Here is a 27,110-nt window from a genome sequence, read left to right as displayed (position 1 = left end):
TTTCAGTAGGTTAAAAAAAACAGAAAACTGCAATTACTTCTGATGCGTTGTATTATATCTTAAATAATTAATTTACACTGCACATCGCAACGCTCCCGAGTGTTAGTTGGAAACCTAATTTACTGAAATCACAACCTCATTGTCCCTTTGCTTGAAAGATAAAACACAAATGAAATCTTAAGTGGGTCTTCTGGGGATGAACAGCACGAACTTTCCATCACCAATTATAGCATGGTAAACAGGATGATATGCTTCAGGAAACAGAGTGGACAAAAGCTACTAGAGCTATTTTGGATACATCAAGTCATGAAAAAATAAAGTTTTTGTACTTTTAAAAACAACATCAGAATTTTATGCAAGATGTACTGTAGTTCTTACGTGGAAAAAAAACAATGCAATTTATAATGGGGCAAAAGACAGCTTTATTCTACCAGTGAGAGTGAAATAATTTTACAAAGTCTGTAACATTACAATCCCCAAAACACCTGAAAACTAACAGCGTTAGTCTTCATGAAGACAGAAAACAATATCAAAAATACAACTGAAGTCCTCATTTTGATCAATACGTTTTTTTTTGTTTTCCCCTTAATAGCTATACTAGGAATTCTAGTAATGGTCATTAACAGTAAGCGAATGAGCCCTGCATGTGTTTTCTGAATATGGGCCCAAGCGAATGTCCACACCTTTCTTCAAAAATGAGCCGTTTTCCATAACCGTTCTTTGTACCCATATTGTGCAGGCGCTGTGTTGCCCAAAAACAAGATGCATTTTGCACTGGATACAAACGTTGCATATCCAAAATGAATATGAGTTTTGAATACCTCACCTATGACTTTGCATACTATTCTTACTTCTAACAATTTCTATTGTATTTTGAATTTGCAGAAATAATAGTGGGGAGGGGGGGGCATGGGGTAGTGGAAGAAGCTGGATCAGCTGCATCTTTATACTTACCTACCTGATATATGTCTTTTTTTGTTTGCTTACAACAGAGTTCAGCTTCCAATACTTGCTGCCCCCAGGACTGTTTAAACAGAACCACTTTCAAAAATTAATCTGCTTTCAGTGCAGGCCAGTCAAAGCTTTGAAGCACAAATTAAACTGAAAGACAAAAAAACTCCAAAGTGCTGAAATCTGATTTCGGTTTACGACACTACACAGCGTTTCGCTTATTTCAAACTACCGACATAAAGAGTGAGACGGGTATCGTTTGGACATCGGAGGCTCGTCAGCTGAAGGACGTCCGCTCTGCGAGATGGTGGCCAGGAGCCTCCCTAAGACATTGCCGATTCGTCAGATCTGACAGCCTCACCACAGCGACGTCTGGTAGTTGAACTTTATCTTCAGCAGGTATTTGAGATAAACCTGTGCCACATCATATACAATGTATCTAGAGAAAAGGGGAGGTTAAGGAATACCGAATAATCCTCTGTGGAAGATCATCATCATCAACCTTACTCATCAGCTTCACAATGTGTACTTTCCATACTGTAAGATGTGCACTACATCATAGAGCTTACAACATACCAGTATTCACACTACTGATCTGGTTCATTAATACTATCCCTCACTCCATTGTGTTACTCTGCGGATTACCAAACCCGATTACCTGGCCCAGGCATGCAGGGTGTGGAACAAACTAAAAATGTGGTCGGGCCTGGAAACAATGATACATATAATACACATAATTTAGTTCATTTTGCCCCATTAAAATTATTTGGTAAAATATTTGTTAAATCAGCCAGTCTGGCAACGATACAACTGTAGACAAATATCATACAACAAAAGGATCAGCATTTAGTAAGGACTATGCTGGTTTCTCACCCCCTGTGTAAAATGAAACATTTGAGAAAGTGGGCAAGGAATTTCACTGGCCAATATGGAACCTTCCTTGGGGTCTATCTGATAGAACTCAGTGGGAGTAGTACTGGCCTTCCATGTAGAGAAAAGGATACTCATTGTAGAGCAGGCTCGTGTCGTCGATATTGGTGTTGACACCTTTACCCAAGGGCACCTGCACGCCATCCAAAAACACAGAAGCACTGGGATCTGGGGCAGTTCTTCCCAGACCTGCACAGGAGGAGCAGAAAAGCAGCCATTTTGTTAGCCAAAAAGCAAACAGCATTCTAAACTCTAGATTAAACTAGCACACATCTGCAGATCACATTGTGGGATCAGCTGTGTAGTGTAAGATCTTTACCTTTCACGCTGTGCTTGCCCTTTGGTAGTTTTGTAATGTGCGAAGCTTTCTTCAGTTCATGCCTGTGAAAAGATAAGGCATTATACACTCAGTCACACACTCACCATAACATGTTTTCAACATGCAAAGAAACCCAGAACAGAATACAAATCATTAAAAAAAAATTACACCTATCACGATCAAGCAGTTAAACTGAGGATTTTTCAGTAATAGCTTCGCTGAACGCAAGTGAATGAGATGAAACAGAAGTCTTAACACGAAAATAAGACTGATAATGGGATTGTTATAAAGGCTGCGTGAGACAATATTTCAGCTCATGCTGTGAAGAAAATATTCCTGCGATTATGCTGTAATTAAATAACATGAGAATTGCATCCAGACTGACTACCACCGAAAAAACAGAAAACCACTACATGTCCTGTACTTGGAACATCAACTGAGAATCAGCTTTCATATCTTGATAGCTTCCGAAATTAACTGTGTGGCCCAATGAGCCAAGACATAAAACATGCATTTAAAACTCCATCTTGCTTTACAATAAAATTTAATACTACTACTGAAGTTTACTGTTTTTTTTTTTTTTTTTTTTTTAAAGAGACACTCACATGTTGCCAAGGGCGACCTCTGCTAGCAGAATGAGACCCACAGGGTTGGACTGGGAGGTGTGACAGTAGTTGGCGCTCTTGGACACCATGTCAGCGAAGTACACGCCTTTGCCGAACATGTAACCTGTCTGGAATTTCCCACGAAAAGAGCACAAACACACAAAAACAATTTAAGCCACCGAGTCAGTTTGACTAGGTCTGTTTACACGTTAGAAAGAATGCTAATAGGCTTCAGTGCTATGGGAGTCGTGGGATTATAGTGCGTCGTCACTCACCACTGGGGCTTCTGGGGGCGCAATGCGCAAACCCTGAGACAGAATGCCAGCATAGTTGGTGGTGCGGGAGCCGTGCCACAGCAGCTGCCGATTGGGCAGATCCTGGAAGGGCCGGTAACGCTGGTACTCGCCGTCCCTTACCACTCTGAAGATCTGTAAGAGGCAGACAGTTACCCTGGAGTCATAGGGCCCCCATTCCTCCCAAAAACGCTATTTAATAACACAAAACATTCTCGATTCCCTCCAGCTGTTTAAATTAAAATCAATATAATTAAAATAAAGCATGACCACTTCGTACAGTTAATACGGTAGTACATCAAAAAACCCTCACCTCCTCTACTTCAAGTGTGTAGGTATTGTGCGTAGCAGCATGAGTATTCTTGACATAATCCAGGATAATCTGAGCTTCTGAAGAAGACTTGTCCACAACCTGTGAGAATAATGTGCAGAATGAGCTGGCAGAACCACTGAGAGGGATGCTGAGGTGCTCATGTGAATTGGATATGGGACAGGCACACTAAAAACTAAGACCAAAAATACCTCAATCCTGGTTCTGAGCTTCTCATAGTTGATGTCAATCGGGTCTTTCTTGTTGTCTTCTGCCCCACCGCGGAGGAGGCTGTAGGCCACCTCGATGTCCAGAAGGTTGTCCAACATCTGCACCTTGGCCTGTGAGGTGAGATGCATAATCATTTCATATTCATTCCCTTTAAACACAATTAGTATCTGGTCAAATTAGTTTGTCGAGTGCTTTTAAGATTTCTCCATAAGAATCAAAGAAAATAAATATTAAAATCAAAACAAGACGGCAGAATGGTGCTTACAGGCAAAACCGCATCAAAAGCCAAACGTGACCAAAGGCCTCACCTGAATGTAGTCAAGATTATTCAGCAGTGGTGGTTTCTTCATCCCAAAGTCATGAGGTATCAGCGTGTAAAAGCGATTGGACAGATCCAGGACTTGGGACTCCGTGACACCAGCAGACACAGCCTGGAAGGTGAGGACACAGTCAACGCTGGTTATTTACGTGTGCTAGGGGAAGCACACCTGTGCTGCGTCTCGTAAGACGGGCTGTGCTCACCTGCTGCACCTCGCTCAGCAGGGCGTAGGCCTGCTGAATCTGCCGCTTGCTCAGCTTTCCCAGGGGCATCTTCTGCAAATCGATCTGAGGGGTGGAGGGCAACCATTAGCCGTTAGCAGCTAACCTGTCACCTGCTGTCTCTGAACACCTCAAGAGAGAACAGCTGTTAGTTACCTAAAAACAATTTTGCACAGTGCAGAGGATAAACCATGTGAATAATACTATTGTTTTGGATTCTTGGACTCTTATAATTCCTGAGATCCCCTGATTATGTATTTTTTTCCAGAGAATGTGATTGGTATTTAGATAGCTAATGCTTGTTGTTATCAAACATATGTACTTTGTATTCTTCTCTCAATTGGTCATCATTGTATACCCGTCGTAAAATCCACTGGCTTATGGTGTTTACAAAAAAACTCTCCTTGGTTTGTCCCCCCCTTACTTACAAGAATTGTTACACCCTACTTCTACTGGGTATAACACATTTGTACATTTCGTAATTGTGTAAATAAAATAGAATGAATTGGTAGCATCAAAAAAGCAAAACTAGGTCCTTCAGTCTTCCACGTGAACGCACCTCAAACTCCACCATGGCCTTCTTCATGCTTTCCACATCAAAGATCATCCTTATCAGGTCTTGCACCGGTTTCTCCAGGTTGGACTTGGTGCCAGCGCTGGCGGTCAGCATCTTCACAGCCTCCTCATCCTGGACGAGAATGAAAGTCGGTCAGCCTCAAACTACAGAAGTCAGTAAAGCATTCAAGTCATTCAAGTCATTTTTCTCCTCAGTTCTTCAGAAATATTTCCACGCGAGAACACATTTACAGTGTAAATTACTGACCAGAAACTAAAATTTCTACCCCGCATATGTATCTTAACCATACCCTGGAGATGGCTTAGTCTTTGGTGGTCCTTCTATACACCAGGTATTCCCAAATCATACCGCCCCCACAGATCACCGCACCTGTCCATAATCGATCTCCAGAGGGTAGAACTTGTTGGGGTATTTGGTGAAACTGGTTGAGGTCCAGGCATTCCCCGTCTTCTCCTCATACAAATTCTGGAAGTTGTCCATGGCCGAGTTCTTGTCGTAGAATTTCTCCAGCTTGTTTCCTCCGATTGTGGTTCCTACACGACCCCATGACCTGAACACCCAGTAGCTGCAGAGAATGGTGAAGAAGAGCCGTCAGTTGGACTGCGAGTGCACGCTCAGTGTCAATTACCCCACACACAACAACTGTGTCCCTCATCCATAAGGCAGACCTGAATGTATTATGAGATGCTATTGGCTGGAGAAACAACACTATCTGACACAAGAGGTGGGGATTTTAAGTGTGCTGACCAATAACAGATTGTTTAACTGCCTCCTCAATGGTTACTTTATCAGTTGAAATTGGATTTTAAACAGTGCAGTTTAAAAAAAATCAGTTAAAGAAATTGCCAGGTACAGTAACACAGGCATCCACCAGATGGCAAATCATAGGATACTGCAGTACTGTTCACACTCAAGGTTTCTGCTAAATTAATGGATACAGTCTCATTGTCGACTCACCGCTTCTGCACATCATCCTCCAGAAGCTGCAGCTTGTAGTACGAATTGGTCCCTCTGACAATGTCCACCAGACCCAGCGTGGCACTGAAAATCTTACCGTTCTGGTCCAGCACATGGGCACAGTTCTCAAGACCTGCATGAAACACCCCAAGTGGCAGGTACTAAACACACTGTTTCTTCACAGCTCTGCCGCTTTCCAAACACACACGCACGTCTACATAAAAACAGCCGTCTTTAAGCTCCTACCAGAATCTGGGTCCACAGCAGCTCCTCCTTTAACAGTCAGCTTCATTTTCTTGGCTTTGCTCCCTCCTTAAATACAAAATTCCCAGCATTCTTTAGAGAGTAACAGTAATATCTCCATTATTTTCTCCAAACTCAAAATCAAACTCAACAGTGAGTCCGAGGCGGGCACTAATCGTGTACCTTTCAGTGATCAGCCCACCACACTAGACCTGAGCAACACTCCATCCATCATCTACACCAGTGGTTCTCAACCTTTTTTCACAGTGACCCAATCCTTACCATCCCAGCTCAGTCACGACCGTGCATGAAGTATACGCTTAAATTAATGCTATGATCAAGCACGCAGTGCACTCTGCAATTTACACCAATCAATACCTATCTCACAAATCTGACTGGATGTGCCAGAGAATATTAAATTAAGCATTTGTGGTTTGGCTTTGTGGATTGGTTGAGTGCTCACTAGTTTTGCACTAAGCATTTGCAGACCGAAGACCCATTTATATAGGTTAATTCTAGCATTGGAGCTGGGAAATCTGATCGTGGATTAGCATAGGAACTTGTTGGTTTTAAAATGCATACATTTCCAACTCTGCCTCATGACCCTTTCAGAATTTGCTGTGATCCAAACTTGGGTTGCGACCCATGGGTTGAGAATCGCTTATCTATAGTTCAATACAACACTCCATCCACCATCTACACTTCTCCAGTCTTCCATGATATCCTCCTCCTTCAGACTACATACTGTTCATCCACTCCACTGAACAGCAGCTCCACCCCCACCCAGAAGTTCGGTTCCTATCTAGGCCAACCTCTACCTCCCCCGGTTCCCATCTCCACTCCTCACGATTGCTTGTGTCGACCAGATTTAGCCTAGTGCAAATTCCTTTTTTTTGTGTGTGTGTGTCTGCGGTTGGGGAGGAGATTTTGGGTCACAAGGCAATTTTAAGGTCATGGAGGAGCACAGAAGCACGCCCGAAACATGTCTAAGATGACCGTGACATGTGACAGAGACAATGATGACATTAGGCTACAGTTATTTAAAATCACACCTGTTCCCACCATGTCCCCTACCTCATGCCCAGGGCATCCCTGGATTCCCAGAGGTTAGACACACAGGAGCACATTCAAAACTAAACACTAGAAGGAATTTCTGCTGTTGTACATTTAACGCACCTACTCTGAATAGCTGATAGCATATCTCCATTAACCCAGTGTTTCCCAACCCAGTCCTAGGCGACCCCCAAACAATCCATGTATCTGCTCCCTCCCAGCTACCTGCCAAATGTGACTGCTGGGGGTCCCCTAGGACCGGGCTGGGAAACACCGCGTTAACCCACTGGGTGGCCCACCTTCCTCCTCGACTCTGCCGGTGCTCTTCCCAGCCATGCCGCTGGACTTGGTGGGCGCAGCAGCAGCGGGGGCTGTGGCTTCCAGCTTGACCTCAGCTCCCCAGGGGGAGATTCCGTGAACAGAGAGGAGCTCCTGCTTGTCCTTTCCAGAGCCCCGGAGGTTGGTGAGGAAGTCCTCGGACACCACTCGCACCCCGGCCTCCTTTACCTCCTCCATCTTCTTACTCATCTTCTCCACCTCCTCTGAAGAACCAGTCAAATAATTTCATATTACCACCAAGCAAACCTTCTGTAGACAGGACCACTACATCCTATCCTTTAAAGAGGTTGTTCATGGTTTTTGCCTTTCTATACTCCATTACAGCATTACTGTGACATTTCCACATTGCAAAGCCCCAAACGTCTCCATCCTTTCATGTAAATCACTTGACTACATAACATACATGGATGGGCTAGAAAATTTGCTAACTGATCACACTACCCTTGAAACACTGGCAGCTATGGGAAAGTTATAGTATGAAATCCCCTGATGATGTCTGATGACACCAACAGGTCTGATTCCCCTTGTCTATGACACCTTAAACTAATACTAAGTAAAGGTGTTATCTTCAGTTTCTCGTCCCTCTTTATTTGCAAATGTTTTGTATTCGTCTGCATCCGTGTGTTAACCTTCTTGTCTCTTAGCTATTTCATATTGTGCTGTTTTTGTTGATCAAACAAAGTCCTTATTCATAATGTCCATAATTATAGAGGGATTAAAAGAAGGCCCTAATGAATTCCAATGAATTCCCATTCACAATGTGCAACATGACTCAACTCTTCGTGCTGATGCAGAGGTTGGCCTTGCTGACCGTCCCGGTGACCTTCCCCCCCAGTTCCTCAATGGTTGCCTTCAGCTCGTCCTTGTTCTTTGACAGCTTGCCCACGGTCAGGACCTTTAACCCAGTGAGAGGCTTATCTGTGGGTGGAGTATGGCACACACAGAATTAACCAGGGCACTGTGGGTCACCACTGTCAGTCTCAGATTCACTTTTGTTTCTATTCTTCGAAGGATTTGTAAGAGAAGTCTTAAGACCTGAGGATGCGGGCTGACACTCAGACATGCAGGCGGCACTGGAGGTGCTGGTGGTCGGAGCAGAAGTGGCTGGACCGCTGGGAGACTCTTTGGGAAGCACCTTGTCCTGCCGTTTGAACTTGAACTTCTTGAGGAATGGAATCTCGTGGAACTCCTGTAGATACAGTGTGATGTCAAAAAGCTTGATTATAAATAAAAAAACAAATGAACAAAAAACAAAATTAATAGCCATTACTAGCCATGGTACTTGCATCCATCCACCTCTCTCTAAATCATAAGCCCTTACCCAGTAGAGACACATCATGAGGCTAAATCCAACCTCAGGAAACAGAGGGAATATGGCAAGCATACAACCTGAATGGGACTGCGGTCTATGGCAGAGCTCATTCACACTATGGGCAACTTGTAGACACTAATCAACCTAATCACACACGTTTGGACTTTACGAGGAAACCAGAGTAGCAGAGAAAAGCCTTAAGAACACGAGAGCCTGGGCAGGAGCTGAAGCCGCAACTCAAATTGGACATGTTTGGGACATCAAGACGGACCAACCTTGGGGGAGACCCAATCCTTGCGGTTGGGCGTCCGGGTCTTAAAGACACACTTGGTCCAGGCGGAGATGTTGCCGTTGCAGTAGTACGCATCGCTCTTGAACACCAGCTGGCCCTGGCAGTCCTCACATGGCTGCAGGACCCCGAAAGCCATGCAGTCCGCTAGGCTGTCCACAATCTGACCGGCAGACAACCACAGTTATTATAATAACCAACAGTTATTATTGCTAACCACAGATATTTTACTGGAGTAAGAATTCCCTGGACATACAGATCTCCTGGGGGATTCTGTAATTAAGGTTGGGCAGTCTACGTAAAAGTACCCCCAGCATCGTTTCCTCGCCCGTCAAAGTATAACCTTTAGTGTACAAGTTTACAACCTTGACCAGTGCACTAAATATTGCAAGGCCTCACAATCTATTATCCTCGTAATCTGCATTTAAATCTCGTCAACGTAGCTGCAGTTTTGCTGGTGAGACATTTTTACTGCAAATCCAGAGCTGCTGAATGGCCATGGGACAGGAGGACAAGGTCATGAATTCTTGGTTACGGTAACTAGTAAAATAAATTAACAACACAGAATGGATCTGAAGGGAGGACACAGAAATCCAGGGGCAATGCAGAACTGGGAGAGAATCCAGGACAAGAAGTGGACAGAAAACTGTTAAACTATGACCCTTGGATGAAACCTACATTTGACTCCCCTGAAGGCACCTCCTGCCCATTGGCGATGAGCAGCTCCTTCATGTCGTTGATGGAGCAGAACTTCTTCAGCTTGTCCTTGATGCCCCAGATTAACTGACTCTGCTCCTGTGGGGACAGATGAAGGGAGAACGAGGAACTGAGATGGGTTCAATGCAGCCCCTGAAACCCATAGCGAGAAGGAAAACAAAACCAAAAGGGAACCCCAACCTTCATCTGCTTTTCCTCCTTGTCGTCCTTCTCCTTTTTCGTCTTCTTTGAAGCTGCTTCGCCGTCAATCTCATCAGACTTCCTCTTCCTGCAAACATGAGAAAATTTTCAAAAGGTGCATTCTGATTTTCTAGAAAAACATGGTTCACACAAAACAGAGGAAAAACAAACATTCATGATTTACTAACCAAAAATGCCTTTAGAGCATCCAATTTCCCATCACCTTGGTTATAAGGTTACAATGTCATAACATGCAAAACCAACAATCTGATGCTCCTTCTAAAGATGAGAACTTTCCGCTGGTTGCTCTGACCGATGACACATAAACCCACATAGTACATATAGGTTTTATTTGTCACTCTGTATATGCATGATCTTGGCGAATGATGCAATAAAAACAAAGATGGCAGGAGTATCCACAATTATTTTGTTTTGCTTTGACAGTGACATTTTAAATGACCAGGTATCCTCCCAAAAGGCATTCTTCATTGGTCTGCAAAATTAATTATAATCCATCAACCACCTGCACAAACACGCTCTTGGAAACTCTACTGTCCCAGAGTTCATTAAAATATGGGGTCATAATAAATAATAATCAGCTCTCTCAGAGGGCCCCTCCATCCGGCCCGTCCTGATGTGATCCCTGGGGGCTTCATTAAAGCCCCCCCACAGGCTGCTCTTACCATCAAAACCAAATCAAAATGCATGACAAAGAAAGGAACGACAAACATAACAGAGGGTGTCCATGGGAGGGGGCAGGAGGGCAAATAGAGCTATAAAACAGCCATTTCCACATCAGCTGCTGCATCTTTTATGGGTTTCTGTCAGGGTCTCGGTGGAAGGAGACCTGCACATGAAGTTGCAGATACATCGCTCAGGGGTCTTTATCAAGCCTGACACTGACAGTGATCTTTGCCAGACTCTGACCCCGACAGAGAGCCGCCGTTCAACCCCGCCTCCACGGGTGTGCAGCGTGCGCCCTGGTGAGTCACGTTGCATTTCTTACATTTCTACTTGGCAGATGCTTTTCTTTAAAATAAGGGTATGCTTTAAATAAGGTCTCTCGTCCGGAAAGGACCATTGTCTGTGTGGGATTTCACTGCGACTCCTTAGTTACATTAGAGGACTGACTGACTGACGAGATCTCACACCTGGGTATAACCTAAAGGTTTTCCCGAAACCCCAAATACACACTGGTCCGTTGAGGATGAGACTGCCCACCCCCAGTCTAAAGAAATGGACAAACGAGGATCAGGGTCAGCCAGGGTCCCTGGGGCAGCTGGAGGCAAGGGCCTTGCTCAGGGGCACAAAAGTGATACGACTGCTCATCCGTTCATGGGATTTAAACCCACAGCACTCCGGATATGGGCACAGATCCACATAGCCACACACCTTCTCAGGCATTTATCCTGTCTCAAGCCCCCCACCGACCAGTCTGGTCATTGAAATGTAGCATCTGTTGACCACTGAAACATTATAGATTTTACTATTCATTGTCATCTTTAATTGCCTGAGTAAACAGTAAAATCAACAAAATGAATGCCATAAACTGAACACGACAGCTCAGATGGAAAGTATCCTGGGGCCTGCACTACGAAGTGGGGTTACTGGCTTATCCAGGGTAACTTGTTGGATTTAAGGTAGTCTGGGCAAAATGTAAGTGAACGAATATGAAGTCCATTTAAACTGTGGTACCTTAAATCCGACAAGTTACCCCGATAAGCCAATAACCACCGCTTCGTAGTACAGGCCACTGGTCATGCTATACTTCTATTCTGAGCCTAAACCTGCAACACGTAATAAAGTCATCTAAATAATTCACCATGTCGTACAGCTTCAAGATCATTAACCTCTAGGTTAACACAACTGAAGTATCAAGAGCACCGACTACAAGGTTGGGCTGTGGACTGCAGCCATCTTCAAGGCAGGCCGCTCTCACCAGGTGCTTTTCCTCAGTGGTGAAGCTGGCATGCATTAAGAGGCAGGTCACTACAAAACTGAAAGGTAAGTTTTAGAGGGACTTTAGTGCTATCTATGGTGCTATCTAGGTTGTTCTACTGTGAGTCACCTAATTTGAAGAATTTGGAGTCTTCTCGCGAATATAATGGGAGTGAATGGCATTTTTTCTTGGTGATTAAAGATTAAAAAAATACATCTGAAAAATCCAAAAGCAATGTCTCTTACCCGAAGTCAAGACTTGCTTACTCAATCCACAGACTTTGTCGCGAGCAGTTTAATGTAGGAACTATTTTCTTCTACCGAACTCCTCGCACCAATCATATCACGGTGCAGAAAATATTGCCACAAGAGGTAATATGTGGGCGTAAATTTGGAGAAAAACAAAAGTGGGTTTTTTTGGCGTTTTACTCACCACAGAAAGAATGTCATTCTGTCCCATTATATTCGAGAGAAGACCGATATTTCTATGAACTTCTGGAGACTTTTGGGGTCACCTGCCCCTTTAAAAGATTCACACAGAAACAACACACTGACATGTAAATTATATGTAGACAGACACAGACTGCTGCCTGACTATCAAAACCCCAAACAAATGACTATGGCCCTGAATATTATTGTTGACCATTTCAAAGATTCATTGGTACATATACAGACTACATCAACTTGTATAAGAGAAACAAATCATCACAGGGATTAATTCAGCAGAACATGAAATGGGGATGCTGGATCATATAAGTGAACCACAGCCTCTCCTGATATAAAAGTAAAAAGGTGCTTGAGGTGAGTTTAATATAATATTTTTTTTCCCCACTTGTAATAACAATACCTATGTAAGACATTAGTTATGAACACTTTATAAGTGCAGTGGTACCTCAGTACTCAAATTCATTAGAACTCAAATTTCTTAAAAGTCGAACCAAAAAGTTAAAAAAAAAAAAAAAAAATAGAACTCGATCTGAATCTCAGAAGTCAAACCGTGAACACCGACCTAAGATAACTATAATGCACGGGGAAATGAGTCACGCGGCACGTCTCTCAGCGGAAACAAAGGGTAACGCTTCAGTCTCAGCCTCATATTCGCTGTGATAGCATTGTTTGTTGGTGATAGTTTAATTGAAAATACTGTATCAGGTAATACACTGTACTTTATATTATTTTGGTAGCCATTGCTCACCAAAAAGTTACGCAGTAGTCGTACAAATGTTACAACCTAAAAGTTTGCGATTACGAACAAATTAATGAATACAGAGTAATAATAACAACAACAACAATGGTCACATGGCATGGTCGAGTGTTGGCGCAGTGTTGGCGCATTGCTTGGGGTACATTCTTTATCGTTTTGGAAGCCATTAAGAAAAAATGTTACGCACGGCGTACAGTGTTGACGCAGTGTTTGCGAGAAATAGCAAAAATGTGTTTAGTATATACTCTTCTTGTTTTATCCTGTTCATTTTGTGTTTAAATGCTAAAGAAAAAACATAATAAGTGTAATTTTTTTGGGGCCGGGAACCAATTAATTGGTTTTCCATTATTTCATATGGGGAAAATTCAATCAGAACTTGAACTTTTTAGGATTCAAACCCGAGTTCTGAACGGATTAAGCTCGAGTTCTGAGGTCCCACTGTATTTCCTTCTTTGGTTGGTGTTTCAGTGAATCTTCTTCTTTGGCTGTATATCGGATCTGGAGAACATGGATTGCTAAAGTGGATTAGTCTCAACTCTGGAAATTTTGTGGCCGCCTTGGACTATATCACCGGTCTACGATTACCCCTCGTTGCCCACCTTAACTCCCTGCGCTGCCCTGACTGCTTTCTATGTAAGTTTTCCACTTTCTCAATAGGTCGCCTGGTCAACGTGTTATTGTTGGGCAAGTAGTCTTTCGCTATATTTGATTGTGCAGTCTATTTATGGCAATACTTTAAAATCTCGTTTAAAAACCTACTTTTACTCTCTGGCCTTTTGTTCCGTTTTATCTTAATTTGACTGTTTTGTGCAATGCTGCCCATTTCTCTGCTTTTATTATTCTTGCATTATTTGTTTTATTAATGAATTGTTTTGGTGTGCAGAACTGTGGCACAGCAAACATTGTTTTTAAATGTGCTATATAATATGGCTTTATGTGATTACTGCTGGATGTGTCAGAGTAATTTAGTCAAAGGACCCATTCAGGACTTCCAGAACCACCTAACTCTTGGTTATCATGTCCTAAATAACCATGTTGTCAGTTCCCCAGAATCCAATCTTATTCATAAATACTGTTGCTCAGAAACACTGATGTGAACATGAGTCAAGTTTTTCTGAACCGGTTTTCAAAATGATCACAGAACTGGAAAATCATTAGACAACATCTCATTTTAGGAGCCGTGGACCCGGTCCGTCGGAACCAGATCCGCTGGAATTGGTTGACCCTCCGAGAAACGGGCGATGGACCAATCCGGTAACATGAGCGCAGCCAACGCCACCCCGTCCGTTGACATTGTGGTCTTTCCCAACGTGCCCTACCTGGCTGCTGAGCTGGTCATCGCCGCCCTTTCCACCGCAGGCAACATCCTGGTCTGCGCGGCGGTGGCCATGAACAGGAAGCTCCAGTCAGTAACCAACTACTTCCTGGTGTCGCTGGCGGTGGCGGACGTGTGCGTGGGCGCGCTCGCCATCCCATGTGCCATCATGACTGACTTGGGTATCCCCCGGCACAACCTCTACCTGTGCCTGCTCATGCTGTCCGTGCTCATCATGCTCACGCAGAGCTCCATTTTCAGCCTGCTGGCGGTTGCCGTTGAACGCTACATAGCCATCCTCCTGCCCTTCCAATACCACAGCCTGATGACGCCACGCAACGCAGTGATGGTCATCCTGATCACCTGGATGCTGGCCTTCCTCATCGGCCTGGTGCCCCTCATGGGCTGGCACAAGCCTCCGCCCGAATCCGGCTACTGCTTCTTCGTCCTGGTGGTGGACATGACCTACATGGTGTACTTTAACTTCTTCGCCTGTGTCCTAACGCCCCTACTGGTCATGTTCGTCATCTACGCCCAGATCTTCCTCACCGTGAAGAAGCAGATGAGGCGCATCGCTGCCGACCGGGCAACGGGCGAAGGGCAGGAGAACCGGGCGGCCGACATGAAAAAAGAATTGAAGACGGCTACCTCGCTCTTCCTCGTGCTCTTCCTCTTCACCGTCTGCTGGATCCCGCTACACATCATCAACTGCTTTCTCCTGCTGTGCCCCCACTGCCCTGTGCCCCTCCCTCTCCTTCTAACTGCCATCATCCTCTCCCACGCCAACTCTGCGGTCAACCCCTTCCTCTACGCCTATAAGATGAAAGCTTTCCGCCACACGTTCAAGGCCATCTTCCTCTGCTGGAGGACTTCAGTGAACCAAGATGATGACGACAGAGCGGCCGTGGTCCACAGGTCCTGACCACAGGTTCGAAAGAACCGCCCAGAAGAAAGTAGGAAAGTAGCTCACCTTCAGACCTACTCAGAACCTCACAACCTCCACATTAAAAAAATTCAAAAGTTGGTTGACAAATGCTAATGTGGGTCTGAAAGACCAGATTAAAACATGAAGGAGAATAAGCACTCAGACACAAATGTCCAACAAAATTATTACAGGTAAAGCTTTAAAATTTTCTGACATCCCCACATGTGTCAGCTGAGACATCTTGTCAAGCAAAACAAGATCCTGGACGTTTACTGCATGACTGCATGTAAAGACTCGGTTCTGCCTAACAGACAGTTAGGTGACGACATGCTGACACTAGAGCACCTTCCACCCCCCATAGCCTCGGAGGAATGCCCTACCCTTCGGTCTTGACCGCTGGCAGCCGGAGCTTGAGTTCCTCCTTGTCCTCGGCCCTCAGGCCAGCAAAGCCCTTCAGCTGGCTGGCGTTGTACTCGGGCTTGAAGGCCAGCTCCTCTCGTCGGCTTATGAAGCAGGCCGGGTGGTACCAGCGGTCGATCAGGCCCAGCTGGGGCTTCTCCGGGTCCACTGTCTTCTTTGACACACGGATCTGGTCCTGGAACACAAACAGGCCACCACTGACATCTTCAGGGGGAAACTTACATGGGGATCGGGAGATAAAGTAGCAGCTTTCCTGGTTCAACGTTCCAGGAAGAGCAGACCTTCCATTAATACATGTAAACACCCATAGATATGATTTTGAAATATCTGTCACATTACACTTGAGGTCCAATCTGAGCAGGGGAATCACAACATGCATCAACAGTATTTTTAAGTGTGTCACTGTGTCTCTGTAGGCCTGGGAAAGCATGGACAGTAAAGTCCAATGTTGCGTGTGACCTACCTTCTCAATCTTCTGCTCACACCCCTTGCAGGTGCTCCTGTTGGATTTGGCATACTCCACTGCAAAGTCATTCAGCGTCTTCTCTCCCTTGGTCCCTCCCTTCTGGTCTGCCTTTCCTATGGAACCGAACAAAGGCGCCCACAATGAGCTTAGCTTTCAACATCAGAGAAGAAACAACACTTGGACTTGTACACTTGGTAGTACATTCAAGATACTGCAAACGCATGAACCACCTGATTTAATACACCAATATACCAGGAGCTGGAGAAAGCAACGGTTCTCCAGGACAGAGGCTGAGCTTCCCTGCCTTACTGGTATCACATGATTTCCAGTCTTTCTGTAAAGAACCAAAACACAATGCTAGCCTAATTTAGTGTTTCTATTCCTGGTCCACGGGAACCCCCACATGGTCCACGTTTCTGCTCCCTTCCAGACTGTCCGGAATCATCTTTATTGGCCAAGTATGTTTACACATAAATGGAAAATAACTCATTTCCATTGCTCTCAATGTAAACATACAGAAAAGACACACACACACACACACAAAAACAAGACTATACAGAAACCATGACACACTTTTCAGTGACTCTTTCCAAATTTACACTCCCATAGTACCCGATTTTACTCACAGCAAATACGTGGACTGTCTAGGTGTCCCTGAGGACCGGTTCGAGGATAACTGGCCTAACTGAACAAACGCTAATGATCTATAGTGCTGGTGGTTCTCCCCTCAGCTGCTACTTAGCCTATCAACTGCCTTCCTTTACCATACACCCCTGTTTACAGGTACACAGAAGACATGACGCACTTTTCAGTGAGCCTTTCCAAATTTGCGCTCACATATTACCTCCTGTGGCACCTCCACCCTCAATGGCTTTCTTGACTTTCTCCTGGTCCTCCCAGCGAAGGTCAGAAAAGCCAGATATATCCGACGGGGACTGGACGGACGCTCGGAGCCAGAAGCAGGAGAAGTGGTGCCAGTGTGGCACTTTGCCGTCAAACATGGGAGACTGAAAAGGAACAAAACAAGTATCTGAGGTCATTAACATTGGCAGGAGGACCTGCCTGATATTTCAGCTGTCAGATTTCTAGTAACTTCTAGTAACTAATCACATAATAAAGAGACAAGAACACTGATGCTATGACTTAGGAACTGAAATCTTAATGACTTAAAACATTCTCAACCCAAGTATAAGATTGACATCTTTTCGTTTAGCATATTTGCCAAAATCATTAGATCACCGTGTAGTGATTCAATCGGAACCACAACTGACTTCCCGCGAAAGCATAACATGACATCTCATACACAAATCACAGGTGGGAAAAAGGAAAGTGACGTTCATGGCGAAATACAAACTGCTTGCCAATAATTTCTAAAATCGATATCAATTCCTAGAAGGCAGACCTACAGCCATTATACTAGAGATCAACATTTTCTTGTAGCATCTACTAGGATCGCCGGGCTGATTTCCTAATAACGGGATCCCTTTGGGCTTAACATAGTCTCCATAAGCGATTAAAGTTATTTATGGTTCTCGGGCTATGGAGTCTCACACTACCAACAACAATATGGGGCATCCGGCGTACCCCGCAGCAACGAAATCTCTCTTAAGTCGTTTGAATGAACCTTCTAAACAAGCGACTCCAGGCCCATGACGCTTGGGAAACAAGAGTAGACAATACCCGGATTTTAAAAACGTCACAAGAAAAGGGAATATGCTACATTTAAGCAAATCGGCCGAATTATCCTGATCTTGTAACGCATCCTAACTAAGCAGCCTCGCGGCAGCACTTCCACATAAAAGAAGATACCGTCCCCCACATACCTGCACCATTATTGCCATCCGGAGAGAGTCTTTAGCAATATTTTCCTTGCATTTTTTGCAAGATGCACGGCTGCTTTTTGCATACTCTGCCTTGTACAGCTTGTCGTCGTGCGAATCCGCCATTATTGCCGGGATTAAAAAGGAAAAATAGCAGAAACGTCGCCAAGACTGCAAACTGTGCGAGCACCCAAAACTCAGGCACAATGCAAAAGCCGCGTGCAACGCGCCCGCGAAGCGCCCTGACGCAGACTGGAGTAATCGATCGACGAAGCGACCGCTGTGAGCGGGCCATTTAGACAGAAGGAATCGACCACCGATAGGTTAAAAAAAAGCTATTACAGTACAAGTAAGAAATAAACTCGGACAAAGCGTTTGGCTGTATACAGCGTCGTTGAATCATCACTTAATATGTTCTTATGTTAAAGAAATAGACATTGTGGGTTGAAGGCATCCTTTGTATTTTACCAAATGCAAACATTCTGAGATGTAGAAAAAAGGGTGAAGGATTAGTCACCTGACCACATTACTTTCCCCCCACTGCTTTGTGCTCCTTGGAGCAGGTTATATTTTTTTTTGCACTGGCTGTTGATAAAAGTTGCTTCCGAACGGCTACCCTGCCATACATTGTAGCGTTGTGAGGCCCAAAAGACGTGTTTTTCCTGAAAATAGGGCCTGGGTCCCTGTTAGTGAGCTTCAACTGACCACTGTTCCTCCACAACAGGGGTCTCTAGGTGTGGCTCATCAGAAGCCAGGTAGGATTGAAAACCGACTGGATAGTAGCTCTCCAGGACCGGAGTTGGAGACCCCTGCTCCACAAGTTCAAATCCTGACAGTGCCACCCATGGCAGACATGTCTTGGCAGAGTGCTGAATGAATCATATCACAGCAGCAATATTGAAGTGTGCAGTACTTAAGTTTGCATGGAAAAAGGTAATGGTAAGATATTTCCATACCTTAACAAGAAAACCAAATAACAGCATAGCTCAACTTTGGCCACAATGACAACCTGGTTTATTATAAATATCTTAGATCTATGATATATGTTACCAGCCAAAATTTGCTGTCTTCTGATAAAGAAGTATTATCTTGCAGACCCTCGACGGTAGTTTTGCCGCTTGACTGTTTATCGTATGACCTTTGCAGTAATACTACTGGTCTCAGCCCAGACTCACAAACCCCAATATTTACCGCTAGATGGCGATATTAACTCAGTACCAGAAAACTGACTCGCCTTTAGCATTAACAACCAAACACAAAAACAATACCAGATATACGTATTGTTTTATATTGCTATGCTTTCCCCCCATTCTTTAATTTCACTGCTGAAACAGTGCTTTTTCCATGGATGAGAAAGTATAAAATAATAAAAATGTTGATGCTGCCAGTCTAACCAGCTCTGGACCAGGCCTGATATATATATTTTTTAAATTTAAGGAAAACCGGCAAAATGAACTGTATTAAAATTTAAACCATACACCTGGAAACAGTATTATGAGGTGTTTTTGCATTGACAAAATTAAATTAACAGACGCCATAGTCTAGTTTAGTTTGGCATTTTACTGTATTTAGAAAAAAATAAGTGATACAGCTGATATAGATAAATTCACCAGTTACTCATCCATCAACGCTATTTCACAGTTTACCCAGCTGAGAGTTGCAGACCTACCCATTTATGCAGTTAAAATGAACAATTAAGTTAAGCGCTCTGCTGTGTAGAACAAAACAGAGCCACTCTATAAGCCAATGAGCTATTTTCAACGCTCAGCGGACCACTCACATCATTATCAGTTATTACATTAATTATCCTCTAGGTCAGGGCTCTTCAAATCTGGACCTCGATTCCTAATCCAGGCCTTGTTTTCAGTTCTCCAGGTAGTTAGTTTAATAATTACTGATCGCCACATTTGCACAATATCTGGCCAGTGTACTTGCAGTTAGTATAGATTGTATGACTGGATATGTGACACTTCTATCCTCCGGCTGTCCAAATAGGTCATTAAATAAACTCCAACTAGTCCAGAATGCAACAGCCAGAGTCCTCACCAAAACTAAAAATATGATCATATCACCCCAATTTTATCTTCACTCCACTGGCTGCCAGTTAAACTTCGTGTTGACTACAAAATACTACTCAGCTTACAAACCTCTGAATGGTCTAGCACCGCAGTATGTGAGTGACCTCATTTGCAACTACATTCTGACTTGTACGCTTTGATCGCAAGTTGCAGGTCTTCTATTAATATCCAGAATAAAGAACGTTACTTCTGGGGGAAGAACATTTGCTCATAAAGCACCACAATTATGGAATAAACTTCCTATTAGCATTCGGAACTCAGGAACAATCTCTGCTTTTAAGTCAAGACTTAAGACGTACCTCTTTAGCCAGTCTTTTGGATACTAAAATCCCTTTTTCTTATGGTGAATGTGAGATCTGGAGGTTCATAGTAATTTGAGATTAAAGGTGAAAAGGGGGATTGTTGTTGTCCCCCCGTCACTCTTGCTGATCACATAAGCTGTTGACGGTAGTTTGACTTGATGCCAAAACCCCTGAAAACCCTCATGTCTGTGCTTCCTTCCAGGTCTCCCTTTCAGCCAGGCTGCCATGGTTACTTTAGTACTGCTGGAAGTTAGGTCAGGTGTAGGGCAATAACTCTCTTCTCCATCTTCTCTTTTCCAAGCTGATCCTGAGCTGATACTTCACCGCTTGAACCCTCACCTGGGCTCCTTGGAGACTATTATCTGGAACCAATTAGGACTTTTAAATTATATGGACTTGGACTTTTGAACTAATGTTAATGTTAATGTGAATACACTTTCATGCATTTGGGGCCTGGGTTTGAGTCTCCGTCTGGGTTCCATGTGTGCGGAGTCTGCATGTTCTGCCCGTGTCGTTGTGGGGTTTCCCCTGCTTACTCTAGTACCCTACAGTCCAAAAATATGCTGAGGCTAACTGGAGTTATCAAACTGCCTGTAGGTGTGCATATGTGTGTGACTGTGCCCTGCACTGGGTTGGTGCCCCATCCTGGGTTGTTCCCTGCCTTGTGCCCATAGATCCTGGACCCCCTGTAACCCCGAAGAGGACAAGTGGTTTCAGAAAATGACCACTGTTGTGTCCATGGAGATACAGCAAACATCTATCGTTGTGTGAAGTTGCTGATGCAGTATGGTTAGATAGATATGTTGTATTTTGATATCGTAATTTTTCGGTAAAAATATGCCGTCAACAGTTAAGTTATACAAGTGTTTTATGTTTAAACTGTTTCCCTTTTCATATAACAATCCATCATCTGTGAATCTATGATGGGAACAATGGAAAAATCCATGTCTGAAGTGAGGGCCCAGACTCATATGCTGATATGGAAAACCCCAGGAGGAAGTAAAATCAAGACTTCCTCTTAATACATTTAAATTAATGAGAACTGGGATTCTGTTGGTAATTTCACTGTCCGTGCTTTTTTGTAGAATCTTCTGTAATCCATTTTTGTAGTAAATGTTTCTTTTCCAACTATTATTAAATTATTTAAGCACATGTTTATAAATAGCAATAACTACCATGCACAGATGCTTCGAGATCTTGCTGTTTTATTTCCATTAAGAGACAGAGTAATTCACTCTTGTAAGTTGTAACTGCACATCACTCGTTCCTTCTGGGTGCTGGATGTGTGGCACTGTGCCCTCACACCACAAGGTTGTGGGTCTGAATCCCATATTCGTCTTTATCCACGTGCAGTTTGTGTGGGTTTCGTCCTGCTTGAAATGGACTGCCCTCCTGTCTGGGGTGCCCCCCCCCCCCCCGCCTCATGCCCTGTGCTTCCTGGCATAGGCTCTGTACTCACGGTGACCCTCCACTGGTAAATGGTTATGGAAGGTGGAGGATAATCCATAGTCATTTGTGTCAAGTTGCAGGATAAGGAAATCACACACACAGGAGTATAAGCAAATAAATATGGAACAACAACACAAGGAGAAACAGTTTTCACAGTTATGATGAGTCACGACTGTGCTGAATGCCATATGTGAACAGCCCAGGAGACTATTTATGTCTGAAAAGATTACAGATAAGATGTTTTTCTCATTAGAGTTTGTGAAAATATCATACAATCTCTCTCTCTCTCTCTCTCTCTCTCTTTCTCACTCACTCACTCTCACTTTCTAGCATACATACATATATACAGCTCCGGAAAAAAATAAGAAATCATTCTATACTTTTAAAAATCTTTGTAAAATCCTGGTTTAATCTTGGTTTAGCTGGCAGAAGGCTACACTGCATGGCAGGCGGCTTCCAGGCTTGAAGTTTCTAAGACAGCAATACAGAAGAACAATGTGAAGCAAGAGCATTCATCCACCATCAATCATATCTTTAGTTTCAATTTCCTCACTTGTAGAAGAAGTCACAATCAAAAGAGAAATCTCACATGCTACACGATATAAATATTTGGTATAAATTTAATAGAGGAACTACGAGGTTGGAAATGAATTAATTTGATATATGACACGTCCAGAATGAATAATACATGGTTCTTATTTTGGTCTTACTCCTATATATACCGCATTCATTTTTTATCTGGAGTGTCTATAAAAATGATGTAGGAATCAGACAGGAAGATGTAGCTCCTCAGAGCCCTTCACTGCAGGTTGCCTGGAGACGGACCCTGATCCTAGACGGTGCCCCTGTATAGATGGTGCTCTGGGCTCTGTGCGTATTAAAGGAACAGCTGAGAGGAAGCAAATGCGTAACATGATACCTGGTGCTCAGCTGCGCAGACAGAGCCTGGGGGGTCTTCACTGGGTCCCAAAATTTCAATAAATGCTTGGTAAGATATAGTTATATGGTGCATCTCATTTGAATCATTTATAATCTGGAGCAATTTTAGTAACCAACTATGTCTTAGAATTTAATAAATCAGCTGTGCTGGGCCAGTCAAAGAATTATAGGCACTGAATATAAAATTCTGCAGATCTTGTATGTCTTGTAGGGCATGAATGAGAGTTTAAAATTAATATATTTTAGTGTCTGAATGACAATGGACAGTATTGTTTTGATCATGTCATATAGCCTATATTTCTGTTTCACAGCAGCTACTAGAAGCTCGGGAATTATTAAAATGATGCAGCGCTTTTCCTTCAGTAAGACATGAACTCATAACCTGAGGCTTGATGACTAAAATCCCAGGAGGGACTTTTCTGTAATGCCTTTCAGCATTCTACTCAAACTGAATTACTTTAACAAAATATTACCTGTTTAAATTGGTAAATATGTCAAATCACTTTGATTAAAACCCATCAGCAGCATGATTAAATTAGTAGATTATGTAATAGTCAAGAAGCTTCAGCACAAGTAAATATCCAGGAAGTCTTCATGCTCATGTCAGATATCGAAACACAGAATAGAATAGTGATATTTCATTCATGCACGTGGGCATATTCTGTTCTCACCTATCCCAGCATGCACTACATGAGACACATACAAGGGAGAGCAAGCACAACAAAAGGTGTTACAAATTGAGCCGTGACCTTATTCTCTAGCCCAACTCTTGAAGAACTGGCCACTTATATTATGCCCCAGTTCAAAGGGACTCAGACATTGCTTCTGCCCCCGGCTGGCCTGAATCCCGGAGATATTGAATGCTACATTGGTGCCAGTTGGTGGAAACTGAGGTCATGTGATCCTTCTATATTTCTGTCAGGCACCCCAGAGATTCCCTCTCATTAGTATGTGTAAGAGCTATTGTTTTTAGAAGGCTGGGATTTTGTGGTGTATGAGATTTTTAATTTGTGTGTGTGTGTGTGTGGGGGGGGGGGGTTATATTAGCCAACTTAGGTTATTATAGGGCAAAGTTTATTTTTGAATCAGGGTTTATGCCCTTTGTTGTCCTAGTAAATCCACTTATCAGGAGCCTGTCAATTGCCATGTGAGAGAGGAGTCACGCTGATATTCTAGCGTAGCTTGCAGTGGAGGGCAAGGCCAGTGAAAGAGAGCAATGCAGTGAGTGGGCAGGCGGGAGCCCCCCTGAGCGTTTGTGAGCCCCCTTGGCTTAGCAGCTGGGAGCCTGATAGGATGGTGTAGACCTGCACCATAACGGGACACACACACACACACACACCCACTCGCACATGTCGGGTATACCTATCCTTATGGGGACCGCTCATTCACTTCTATGGGAAAAATGCTAACACTAACTATGACAACCTTAACCCCCACCCTGCCCTAACCATAACCATAAGTAACCAAGCAAAATACAAGAGTTTTTGCATTTTTAGTTTTTTCATAGTAGTCGCCGATTTTAATAAAATAGAGTTTTCCCTTATGGGGACCAGGGACTTTGTGTCCCCATAAGGATAGGTATACCCACACGCACACACACACACACACACACACACAGGTTTTGTGTGAAGCTTCTGGACTGAGATGTGACTCAGGTGATAGGACAGGGAGACAGTGGAAATAACATGTAACAATCTGCATCTCATCTTTCTGATATTCATATTTTCACGCTGCATAAAAACCCACCACTGCCGTGTCCATGGAGATACAGCAAATATCTATTGTTGTGTGAAGTTGCTGAGCATAGTCAATGCAGTATGGTCAGATAATCAGCCTTCACAGAATGATTATCCTTTTCACTTTATTGAAGGCCGTGACTGCAATTTTCAGTACGATGTCGTGACTAACTAGCGATTCATCTTGGCTCAGTTTGATGAAAACCCTAACTGCACGTGTATCCAGGCAAACAATTTAGCAACCTTTAAATATTTGATAGCATCACTCATTTTGGTTGTTTTTGATTATGCAATTATAATTTGTATGTATAAAGAGGTGTAGGCGCTCACATGTAGGAGTGTGATTGAGTATGTGTGGGGTTTATTCAATGTGAAACTGTTAGTTATTTCACTGCAAGTTCTTTGCATATAATAGATGCATCTAACTTCAACACTGTCAGAGAAAAAGAATACCAATTTGTACCTTTGCAGGTCACTGGGGCTGTACCCTCAAGGGTCTGCCAATTGTACCCTTAGCTGTAGGTACTTGTACCTTTTAAGATACAGATCTTGGACTATAAGGAACATTAACGTTGTTTGTACCTTGGGGTTGTTCCTCAGAGTCCATTTCTGTACCTTAAATTCAGAGAGGGGGAACTGATGGAAAGACTTGGACTCGACTTGGACTTGACTTGGACTTAACTTGGACTTGCGGGCAAATGACTCAAGACTTGGACCTCAATAGGGCCCTTTCACTGACTTTGGATACCATAACGTTAATTATTAATAATGTAATAATAATAATAATAATAATATAATTTCAGTGTATATTAATTCTCTGCTCTCTGCATTTTCAGTTGGCTGAATCCAAGGTCTCCGTTGTGCGAGGACAATGGTGATGGACACTCTCTTTGCAACCTCTCTTATACTCTTGACATACTGTGGCAGGTTTTTGCTGTGGCAAGTTTTAATCACTAAAGGTAAAAAACATGACATGGATTGGGATTCAAGTTTCATGACTCACAACTCGAAATTTGATTACTCGTGACTTGATAGCAAAAATGATGGAAAGACTTGGACTCAACTTAGACTTGAGGACAAATGACACCAGATTTGACTCAGACTGCAGATTTGACTCGAGACTTGACTTGGACTCACCAAGGAATGACTTGCTCAAATCCCTGCTTAAATTAGACTAAAAGGTAGATTTACCTACAGCAAGGGTACAATTGGAAGATCCTCAAGGGTACATACCCAGTGACAAGCAAAGGTACAAATTGGTACTCTATTTTTTGACAGTGTAATCACTTACCTGGTACAGGGTCACACAGAGTTTTCAGTCATTCCCAGGCAGTGTACTGCACAAAACAGGGGCCACTCTAGACACAGCGATATCAGTATATACTTGATGAAAACACACCATAATATCATAAATGGAGAACAAGAGCTTCACAACTTGTTTTATCCACTATTCAACTCATCGTCAACATGTCTCAGAACAGGACCCAGCAGGAAGGGAGGGAGTGACAACAGGATGGAAATTCATGGCTAATGTTGGATTCTTTGCAGAATATACTTCTAGAACTGCTAATAGGACCAGGTAGGCCATAACTAGCATGATAATAAGGAAGCGAGTGCTGCGTTACAGCGAGGCGTGACCCCCAGCTGGTAACGGAGCCACGGGTATCAGTATCAGTCTATAGTCTACAGAAGTAACAGCACTAATGTACCACTGTGAGTGTGAACAAACAGGACACACAGAATATCACTGTATGGTGCTTATCACTTTATAAATATCAGAGATAAATGAAGCACATGCAATATACAGAATTAAGGCAAATCAATGATCATATTATGCATTAAAACAAAATATATGCAAAATAGACAAACCTATTTTTATGACATGATGACTATTTTGAGTACTGTAAAGCATAGATATCCAAAAAAAATCTCATTTACCTATTTAAAGATGGAGTGCATATGACTTGACTGTACAGAGAGCTCCATAGCAATCAGCTGTAATGATATCATTACTAGTTCAGCAGAGAAGCTAAATAACTTATAAAGTCATACATAACTTATATCTGAGCCAGTATCTTCATTTTGGTGAGAGATAACATGACACCTCCAGCAGATGTGACTGAACTCAAAGCAGGTGACAGTTATTGTAACAGAATTACAGTAACCTAACTACAAAGCCAAATGAAGAGGAAACCATGTACTCTGTAAGAGAAACATCAACACGTTTGCATAAATATCTCTTTTGTGCAATATGGAAACAGGCAATGTAAATACCATTATAGGTGAGAAATAGTATCACAGTGTTAATTTAGAAATAAAAGCTGAGTGCATGAGGGTATGGCATTTTCTATACCCTATATATATATAGGTAATGGAGAGAAAATAAGTTTGACCCAGGTGTAAAGCTTACTCTTTCCAGAACAGAACAAATATATGTATTTTGAAGCATAATTTAAAATTCTACCTCATAACCTCATAACAATGTGAAAATACCTCAACAACTTTCAGTAAGGACACATTTCTGAGTCAGCCTCAGGAAGAGGTAATTAAGTCAAGGGGTTTCAGCGAAGAGAATTAAGAACAGACACAGCATTTCTGTTCGTTAAGAAGGTGTAGTTTGCTTTGTCACTGTTATGAGGAACAGAGTCATATTGAGGTAAAGAGATTTCTCA

General features: G+C 43.1%; 2 protein-coding genes across 2 annotated transcripts; one reads left to right on the top strand and one right to left on the bottom strand.

The window, feature by feature from the left end:
• Positions 1-398: 398 nt before the first annotated feature.
• On the bottom strand, positions 399-18,199 carry parp1 (poly (ADP-ribose) polymerase 1). The gene is made up of 23 exons (XM_023807035.2): positions 17,938-18,199; positions 16,959-17,121; positions 16,112-16,227; positions 15,609-15,823; positions 9,847-9,934; positions 9,628-9,744; positions 8,936-9,112; positions 8,384-8,537; positions 8,126-8,266; positions 7,309-7,551; positions 5,960-6,025; positions 5,714-5,846; positions 5,126-5,321; positions 4,739-4,867; positions 4,162-4,245; positions 3,948-4,070; positions 3,621-3,749; positions 3,412-3,510; positions 3,081-3,233; positions 2,806-2,933; positions 2,201-2,262; positions 1,956-2,070; positions 399-1,390 (listed from the first exon to the last, which is right to left on the bottom strand). The coding sequence occupies exons 1-23, from the start codon at positions 18,058-18,060 to the stop codon at positions 1,309-1,311; spliced, it is 3,036 nt and encodes a 1,011-aa protein (XP_023662803.1). The 5' UTR covers positions 18,061-18,199; the 3' UTR covers positions 399-1,308.
• On the top strand, positions 14,248-15,225 carry adorb1a (adenosine receptor B1a). Its single transcript, XM_072703065.1, has one exon. The coding sequence runs from the start codon at positions 14,248-14,250 to the stop codon at positions 15,223-15,225; it is 978 nt and encodes a 325-aa protein (XP_072559166.1).
• Positions 18,200-27,110: the final 8,911 nt, after the last annotated feature.

This window comes from Paramormyrops kingsleyae, chromosome 19 (assembly GCF_048594095.1).
Source record: "Paramormyrops kingsleyae isolate MSU_618 chromosome 19, PKINGS_0.4, whole genome shotgun sequence".
In the NCBI taxonomy this organism is placed as follows: Eukaryota; Metazoa; Chordata; class Actinopteri; order Osteoglossiformes; family Mormyridae; genus Paramormyrops; species Paramormyrops kingsleyae.
Note: the sequence above shows the minus strand (reverse complement) of the source record. Positions and strands in the feature narration are given on the sequence as shown.

Coding starts and splice junctions, on each gene's coding strand:
- adorb1a (XM_072703065.1), top strand. CDS start 14,248: ATGAGCGCAGCCAACGCCACCCCGTCCGTTGACATTGTGGTCTTTCCC.
- parp1 (XM_023807035.2), bottom strand. CDS start 18,060: ATGGCGGATTCGCACGACGACAAGCTGTACAAGGCAGAGTATGCAAAA. Junction 5,847..5,959: donor TGCTGTGGACCCAGATTCTG/GTAGGAGCTTAA, acceptor TGTTTCATGCAG/GTCTTGAGAACTGTGCCCAT. Junction 2,934..3,080: donor CGCCCCCAGAAGCCCCAGTG/GTGAGTGACGAC, acceptor GGGAAATTCCAG/ACAGGTTACATGTTCGGCAA.